The sequence below is a fragment of the Theobroma umbraticum genome, unplaced genomic scaffold (assembly GCF_002168275.2).
Source record: "Theobroma umbraticum cultivar Fairchild unplaced genomic scaffold, ASM216827v3 scaffold_44.0, whole genome shotgun sequence".
Classification (NCBI taxonomy): domain Eukaryota; kingdom Viridiplantae; phylum Streptophyta; class Magnoliopsida; order Malvales; family Malvaceae; genus Theobroma; species Theobroma umbraticum.
The window spans coordinates 13,397,817-13,406,985 of NW_018397255.1; the positions used below are offsets into that span (position 1 = coordinate 13,397,817).

General features: G+C 34.3%; 1 protein-coding gene across 2 annotated transcripts; it reads left to right on the forward strand.

The window, feature by feature from the left end:
* Positions 1–1,321: 1,321 nt before the first annotated feature.
* LOC110409954 (Gut esterase (DUF1350)) lies at positions 1,322–7,919 on the forward strand. Of its 2 annotated transcripts, XR_002444626.2 has the most exons (11): positions 1,322–1,662; positions 1,754–1,823; positions 2,083–2,207; positions 2,540–2,648; positions 2,768–2,831; positions 2,928–2,983; positions 3,406–3,513; positions 5,991–6,140; positions 6,806–6,976; positions 7,164–7,451; positions 7,711–7,919. XR_002444626.2 is itself a non-coding variant. In XM_021419482.2 (10 exons), exons 1-10 carry the CDS (start codon positions 1,445–1,447, stop codon positions 7,395–7,397), a joined length of 1,305 nt encoding a protein of 434 aa, XP_021275157.1. In that variant the 5' UTR covers positions 1,322–1,444; the 3' UTR covers positions 7,398–7,622. The 2 variants fall into 2 exon arrangements, 1 of the variants encoding a protein (XP_021275157.1); XM_021419482.2 differs by lacking the exon at positions 7,711–7,919 and having other exon boundaries at positions 7,164–7,622.
* The last annotated feature ends 1,250 nt before the right edge of the window (positions 7,920–9,169 follow it).

Below are 9,169 nucleotides of genomic sequence, written 5' to 3' on the forward strand. Positions count from 1 at the left end.
TTGCCATTTTTTTATATTCTTTCATTATATTTTCTCTATTTGAAATTAAAGACTCGCTTTTCAAATGACATAAATTTTAGGAATAAAATAGTTTATTTTAATAAATTTTACTTTTCAATGGTATAAAAATTTGAGTTAACCTAAATAGTATAAAAATGTATATTACTTAAATAGTCTTTAAACTATTTAAAAAAAATTTAAATAAATTTTTATTTTTTATTGCATCTAATTAAACCTTTATACTTTTATTTTAAATTGAATAAGCTCTTATAACTAATGGTTGATTAATTGTTATTAGTTAAAATATTACTTTTCATTTTATATTATATGGTGCTAACATAACATAATGATATGATCACGTGGTGCTTTTCATTTTTCATGTTAGAATCATATGATATAAAAAAATAAGGTAAAATATCCTTACATCTATAAGTTTTGATTAAAATAATATGAAAGTCCATTAAATTTCAAAATGAACCCTCAGCGTAAAAAAAATATTTTTTACTGGACACTTAAATTTAGCGATTAATCAACTATTAGTGTTTTCATAAACTTGATGACGTGTTAAGGCTAAAAAGATAAATTTATCTTCAAATAATTTTTAAAATTACAATTACATAATTTTATTTATTTATTATTAATTAAAAAAACCTTCCCTAGAGGAGCACCAATCGAGACTCCCAAGGAAGCACGATCAGGCTCCCCACAAGAGCACCAGAATTGGTGTTTCCCAAGAGAAACTAGATTAGGGCTCCCTGAGAAAGCATTGAGCTCCCTTCGAGGGCTCTTTAAGGGAGCACTTGGTGCATCTATCCTTTAGACAACATCGATTAGTGCTCCCCTCTCTTGGTTGCACCAAGCAATGCTCCTCTTTATTGGAGAGTTAGGTGCTTCTTTTTTTTAAAATTTTATTTAAAAATATAATAATAATTTTTAAAATTAATAAAAAAAGTATTTTAGTCTTTTTCTAATATTTGTTAACTATGTTTATATTTTTGGGATGAAATGTCAATTTTGAAAATTAATGAACTTATTTAAAAGTTTGACAAAAACTTAGGAAGTGAAGGTATTTTACTTGAAAAAATAAAAGATATTTTAACTAATACAGTTAATTAATAATTAGTTATAAAAGTTTATTTGACCTAAATAAGAGTATAAGAATTTTATTGAAGGAAAATAAAAGTTTATTTAAATAGTTTATGAAGTTTAAAATATTATAGGAAATGAAATAAAATCATGGATAAAAAATCTTTTATGTTAAAATATTAATGAGATGGACATGAATAGAGGATAAAAACAATAAAATAAGATAGAAGATTTGTTTTGCTTGCAGTACACATGGTAAGCGCTTGCATCAAAAACCGAGAAAACAGAAAGACATGGGACAGGGACACAAGTCGGCAGGCTAACAAGTACAGCAGAGCAGATAAAAACCCAGAAGGATATGGCTAGTTGCGTAGTGACTCCATCCCCTATTCAAATTCAAACTCGCAGACATAGAACTGGCATCATACGACGCTTCTCTGTACCGGCTCTCAAGGTTCCTCTGCCGCCTGCAATTCGTCCCCGTCTTACTCCAAGAATCTTTTGTAACTACGATGATCCCAATAGCAACAGCCAGAAACAGCCCTCTTCAGTTCAGCTCTATGGTGAAATCGAGAGGTATAATCATATCCTTTCTCATCTTCCAGTCCTGCAAATACTTTACGGATTCGTAATTTCACCTATCTGGTGGTCTCCAATGTGTTTTCAGATTACTTACGGAGACTGTAAGGCAATCGCAAGGTGCTTGGGGTGGTTCAAGTGATTGGAGCCAAGTCGAGGTTTTATCTGATTTAACATTGATAATATTTCTTTTCTTTATCCCACCTTGTCAAATTTTCTGCATTTTTAGATGATAAATTGCATGATTCTTCTTATATGTAGACTAATTATGTATTTTAATTATTTTTCCTTTTTAAATCAATTATGATCATGTTTTTAATCATTTTGTTTCTTTAAGAAGTAAAAAGTAAAAAGCAAGGGAAAAAAAATACTAACCAAACAGGGCCTTAATTAATGAGATTGATTTGATACATCCAGGGAGCATGGGTTCTCCAACCAAAATACTCAAAACCTAAGTCAGTTGTTCATTTTGTTGGTGGTATATTTGTTGGAGCCGCTCCTCAGCTTACCTATCGTTGGTTTTTGGAGCGCCTTTCAGAAAAGTAAGTATCTTTCATTGATACTCAAGTCACCTGCTTACCAAATATTTGATTGAGGGGCAGCTGAGTTTGATACAGTTGGTGTTGTAGTAGTATAGCAGATTTATTTTTCTTGTAAGAAAATTTATTTTAATGTCTTTATGTGTATTGCATGTCATCATTTATTGTTCAATCTTTTTAGACGCATTCTTGTTAGCACCCAGTCTATTGTTGATTCTATCTTTGATCAGCCTCATGACCTAAACTGCAATTTAATCTGACTGTAGCTGGACTCTTATAGGGTTATCTTACTGAGAAGTAAGAGAATTCACTATTTAACCTTTTTTGTAATCAAGGGGTGTTTTGGTGATTGCGACACCATATGCTAGTGGGTTTGATCACTTCTTCATCGCAGATGAAGTCCAGTTTAAATTTGACAGGTGTTTACGGTTCCTACAAGAAACAGTGAGTTCTTAATTTATAATCTTCAAATAAATATTCTTCCAATATAAATCCCTCCCCAACCTTCTTCCAGTTTATTTGCTAAAGTAACTAAAAAGGTGACTTAAAGCTTCATTATACAGGTGCATGATCTTCCCACTTTTGGTATTGGCCATTCTTTGGGTTCTGTCATCCATCTTTTGATTGGTATTACAAGATCTTCTTGTATGATATTGATATTCATCCTAAGGAGGTAGCTGGTTTGTTTGCAGCCATTTATTTGATTAATGAATCATTGTACAGGATCAAGATATGCCGTGCAAAGAAGTGGGAATGTATTAATGGCATTCAACAACAAGGTAGTTTAACTTTTCATCATGCATGTTTAAAGTTAGTGAAAAATAAGGCAACTTATCTGTGATTGTGGAAGGATCTACAGAGTCCTAAATCCAATTTTCCATTAAAAAGATTACACCTTACAACTTGCAGATTGAGGTGATTTTGGGGGAAAAGTTACAATCCCACAAAATATGAGTAAAAGATTTGTCTTTCCCTTACCTCACTGCCTCTACATTCTCTGCTGAAGCAAATAATTGTTGATAATATTATCTTCACTTTGCATATTTCTTGTTTCCATTAAGGCAGTAACTGATCAGCCTACCTACGTTGATTGTTTTTTATTCAGCATTTGACAGCAAATGTATCATCTTGAGATGGCTACCATATAACTCCTTTTTTGAATTGAAATGAGATTGAAAAAATTTATTTTATAATCTTGCAGGAAGCAAGCTTAGCCATCCCATTGTTTTCACCTGTTCTTGTGCCCGTGGCCCAAAGCATTGGACCCATTCTATCACAAATTGTGTCGTCACCGACAATACGCATGGGGGTAAAATCATGAGTCACTTGATATCTTTTTCCTGTATTGCATGCAAATAGCGTTTTTTAAAACAACTTACACCTGCTTTTTTTTAATCATAGTTTAATCTTTAATCACTACTTTTAAACTTTTGACTGATTTATATATTTGGTATGATTAGGAAAATTTCAGACATTGTTGAGTTCATGCAATCTGTTGACTACATGTAACTTTAGGCTAATATTATTTAATTTTGAGTCAGCCCTATCCTTCCTTGGAATACTTAATTTCTTATCATTATAGCCTTATTCTTTGGTATCACTCCTTTCCTGAGTTTTGATGCAATAAAGGTGACTTCAATACTTGTCAAACTCAAATTTATGGTAATTCTATTTCTAAAGGATAGCTGGTGTTAGGTAATATAACTCTGAGCTTTGGTCAAACATGATATCTTAGGTTTTATTAATTCTTCTTCTGCCTTGAGAACTCAGTTCCTCTACTTGCACTTTAGGCAATTACCAATTTCTCTTTTGGCCTTCAAGTCTCACATGGGGCTTGTGAAGTAGAGTATTACATTAATACCCTTCTTGCAGTTGGGCTTTTTGTAACCACAAATGAATTGTCAAAAGGAATTATTTAGTTCAAATACATATTTGTATTTGAAAGTACAGGATAATATGAAGATTTTTTAATTGACTGCATCATTTTCCAAGTATGATCAACATTCAGTCTAGTACTTGAAGAAGAAAATTACGCAATGTTGTATCTTAGCTGTCACCTTTTTTTGTCCATATGCCATTTAATCAACTCCATTAATAAATACTGAAGTGGCCTTCAAAAGTCATATAATGTCATACATGGACAATGCAGAGAAAAAAAAAATCCAAGTCGACCTAAAAATTCCATGTCATCCTGGCAATTTGCCATTTTTAGTGCCATCCAGGTGGCATTAACATGGATCATGTGATTGGTACCTTGTTTTTTTCATTTTTTAAACTTTCTTGTATTTTTCTTCTTTTACTTTGTTTTTTGTTTTTCTTCTTTCTTTCTCCAGCAAAGGTTTCACACTCTTTCTCCTCTCACAATCTTTGGTTCTCTCTTGAAACACCATTTGCTGCGAATCATCCTAGTCACATTCTACTAGCTCTTCTCTCCTTTTCCTTTTCTTTTCAACTTTCTTCTTTTTCTTCTTCTTCTCTCTCTCTCTCTCTCGCTCGCTCTCTCTTGCTCTCTTTCTCTAGCTCTAAACACATATTTTAATTCTCTCCCTAAATCCACCTCCAAGATTCACCCTCAATTGCAGTCGTATTAGCCTTAAAACAACAAATTTCTGAAAGAAAGCACAAAACTAGCATACATTCAATTTGTAACTTGGTGACCAAATATGCATAGCCTCCTAGGAATTGAGAACAATGTGCTCAAGAAATGAAAAGCCCAAATCTAGAGTTCAACAATGGATTTTTACATGTTTGACTTGGTCTTGTGATTTTGCCATTGTCTCATTGAGAGAGCCAATGGTAGCGCCAAGAGAATTGATCTAATTAATAATGATGGTGGTGAGGATGCCATCATAGAAGTCCTCATGTCTCAATGGTCATGTTAACCACATTTGATTTTTGACCATGAGAAGGCTTTTTTCACCTTTAGAGAGTTCATCACCATTGGATTTGGCTCAGGAGATGTCTTATCCTTGGTCAAAGTGGAGCTAAGGCTGGGACAAATATCTCTTTGATTTTGGATAAAACAATGAAGAGTTGTCTCGAGCAAGATTTTGGAGGACATGGGTGGGAAAGAACGGATCCACCATGAATGGTTTGCAATGTGAGAGAAAAGAGCATGAGGTAGAGAGAAAATTGGAAAAAGAATGAAGTTAAAGCAATGGAAAAAAATGAAAAATAAAAATAGAAAGCAGAATTTGTATAGTATCATAACCAATCATGTAATGCCACATTGTAGCTACATGTCATCATTTTGGCACTAAAGGTTTCATATTGGATGGCTTAAATGTTTAGGCTTAGTTGGCATGCGCTTTTATATATTTACGCATGCTGTCAGAACATAGGCTTAAAGGTTATCACTTTTATTTCATATGTCAATTAGATAGTTATACAACAAACAAAGTGATAGTTATGGTATCACATTAAATATATTTTTAGGTCAGGTGCCAAATTGAATAGTGGAGTATACTTAAGGTACCATTTACATGATTTACTCTACTTAAAAGTGCTACGATAATGTGGAGAGTTTCTAATTGCCTACTTGCCATTGTCTTTCCAATTTGTAAGTATGATAATTTGGAGCGTGGAGTGCTTTTCAATTGGTTTTTATTGTATCTGACCTAAAAGGATCCTATTGAGTAAGATTTGTTCTTATGCTTCTTTTATCACTCCTCAATCATATCTTCCATCTTGAGGCAATACTTCATCATTTTTCTCAAACTTGAGTTTATTCGTTATTAGTAGTTCCAGAATGAATGACTCATCCCATTTTACACAAACTACTTGCAGGCTGAGATGACACTGAAGCAAATAGAGAACTTTAGCCCTCCCCTTATGAAGCAGGTTCTTCCTCTAGTTGAACAACTTCCACCCTTGTACATGGACTTAGTCAAGGGAAGAGAAGATTTCAGTCCAAAACCAGAAGAAACTCGACGACTTGTATGTAAAATCTCTTTAACTTATTTGTTCCTAGGTTGTTGCATTTCGCATTCTTGTTTATCAGATCTTACACTCTAAAGACAAAATGTGCTTGCCTAGTTGGTTGGTGCTTGGACCACATGGTAGATAGTTTGAGCCATGGCTAGGCTCTGGCATCTGGCTGATTGATGTGTCCCATCAGTGAGGTGGTTTGTGGAGAGCCTCTTTTTTGTATACCAATATTCTGATAAAAATAATAGTAACTATTTAAACTGGCTCAAGTTTCGCTAGAAGACCGTGGGGAAAACAATTGACATTTATGCATTGCTGGGAGGAGGGAAAAATGCTTAAGCATCAGCATCCCTGTTTGAAAACAGTATCTTGCTCATTTTGTTACTCCACTCCATTATTCCTCAAGTTTAAGGGCAACGTAGGGAAGAGAAGCAGAGTTTATAAGGTGCTAATTCTGGCACTTGGTGCCTTTGCAGAGGGTTACTGAGTTTTACATATATGTAAATGTAGAACACTGGAGAGATACTAATTTTCACACTTTTCAAGTGGAAGATGTCAAAAATTTTAAGATGGTTTATTTATTAATCGGTTTGAAAAACTGTACACTGCAATTTCTTCGGAGATAATCTTAGACTAACTTTTATGCTTCTGTTTTTTATTCTTCACATATTCAGATAAAGTCATACTATGGCATTTCGAGGAACCTTCTAATAAAGTTCAAAGATGACTCAATTGATGAAACTCCGAAGTTGGCTCAGGTGCTAAGTTCGGACTCAGCCATCAGCTCAATGCTGGACATGTCAATTCGATTGTTGCCAGGAGATCATGGGCTTCCTCTACAACAAGTATGCTTGTAACAAATTACTTTAGAATGCTTTTGCATGAATGAATGAGATACTTTTGATCATAGTCTGGGTATGATTGAGACTAATGTGCTTTTGATGAAGAGTGATTCCAGCAAGCAGTCTAAGCTTGTAACTCCTTTTCGTCCTGGAAATGGCAAGCTGTTTTTCTAATACATCTATGTTGCAGGCCCTTCCAGATGTTCCACCCGCAATGGCAGATGCAGTAAATCGTGGAAGTGAGTTTTTGGCAAATCTGACAGTGGGAACACCGTGGGAGACTGTTGCCAAAGAAGTCAGCAATACATTAGGTACAGACTCGACAGTTCTTCGTGCAGAAATTTCTAAGGACATAGACCTTCTTGTGGACGTGATCACTTCCTGGATGGCTTCAAATTCAGGTCCAAAACTTTTAAGGGGTTGATGTGTAGGATTGAACTCCAACTAAAATCAACAAGGAGCTGTTTTGTTCATACCGGTGAGGAGCTTATAGCAATCTAGAATGTTAGAAGATTGTCTGTTTAACATCTATATAACATGCCAAGGATGTCCGGTTAGGGGCATGACTTGAACATGAACTTCCACCAATTTGTAACCAGCAATTATATATATAATTATCAATATATACACACACAAACACTAGCAAAGATCCCTCCCTCCATCTCTCATCTTTACTTGTTCCGTTTTTTTCTTTTATCTAATTTTCATCCTATTTTGTTTCCTTCCTGATTTTTCAGATTTTCCTGTGAGAAGTTGAGAGAAAACTGAGAAACAACAAACTAATGCCGGAATCTGCATGTGTGTTCTCATTAAGAAAGAAATGAATGCAATTAAGAGTATTTATTCTCTATCTAACAAAAAAACAAGGGACTTCAGGTTAGTTAACTATCAATTAATCAGCATTTACAGTTTCAGTAAAAGAATAAAGTAACTGATTAAAACAAATAGACACTTGTCTTAGAGCTTTTCAAATTATATGGAAAGCATGTGATCCGCTCTTTACTATTTTGTTATGTTCCTAACGACATTCCTTAACAGATTTATACCTTGATCTTCATTCATCCCAACTTCTTTTTAATTTGCATTCACTTATCCTGACAGATAATCCCCTTCATTATGAACGTGCATCGTGTTAACTTGTAGAACTGCTTTGGCTGTGAAGCCTTAGTGAACAAATCTACTATCTACTCCTCTAAAGAAACGTAAGCAGAGTCAATAACTTTGTAAGCACCTTCACTCTTATAAAGTGGCAGTCTATCTTAATAAGCTTTGTTCGTCCATGGAAAATTGGATTTTTACAGATGTGAATTACTGACTAATTGTCACAGTAAAGTGTCACTCTTGAGCTTTGATTCAAACTAAGATCTGCCAAAAAAAATTTTTAACCAAATCACTTCACAGCATGTTGATGCCATTAACCATTATTCAGTTTCAGTAGAGCTTCGAGCCACTGTTGATTGCTTCTTGGATTTCTAGCTAACTAAGGAATTATCAAGAAAAATACTATAACCTGTCATTGTTTTTTGCGTATCAAGGCATCCAACCCAACCACCGCCATAATAAGTAGAAATTTTAAGTCTGAATCTGCCTTCATTCGTATGCCTTAACCTGTGATGATTTTAGATACTTCAATACTTTATGTGCTACAAGCACATGCTCTTCAGTTGGCTAATCCATGAATTGAGACAATACTTGGACAGCATAGGATATGTCTGGTTTTGTAAGGGTTAAGTGCAACAACTTGCCAATCAGTTGCCTGTATCTTATTGAATCAACCTCTTTATTTGCACCATCTCAATTTATGATTGTGGTCTATTAGAGTTGTCCCTGGTTTTGAACCAAGTAAACCAAACTCTATTAAGAGATCTAAGGCTTATTTTCTCTAACACAGTGAAATACCTTTATGTGATCTTGCAATCTCAAGCCCCAAAAACTATTTTACTACTCCAAGAAATATGCCATTAACACAGTGACAACTTCGATAAGCCTTAACATCACATAATGCTTGAACTGAAGTACTAAATCAAAATATCATCGACATAAACTAGTAGAGAAACAAACTCACCATTCTCAGGGATGAAAGTGAACAAAGAATAATCTGATAGCGACCGCTTGAAACCAAAATGCAGAAGTGAAACAGTAAATTTTGAATTCCACTACCTTGAACCTTGTTTAAGTTCGTACAAGGACTTATAT

Coding starts and splice junctions, on each gene's coding strand:
- LOC110409954 (XM_021419482.2), top strand. CDS start 1,445: ATGGCTAGTTGCGTAGTGACTCCATCCCCTATTCAAATTCAAACTCGC. Junction 2,984..3,405: donor TAATGGCATTCAACAACAAG/GTAGTTTAACTT, acceptor ATAATCTTGCAG/GAAGCAAGCTTAGCCATCCC. Junction 3,514..5,990: donor CACCGACAATACGCATGGGG/GTAAAATCATGA, acceptor AACTACTTGCAG/GCTGAGATGACACTGAAGCA.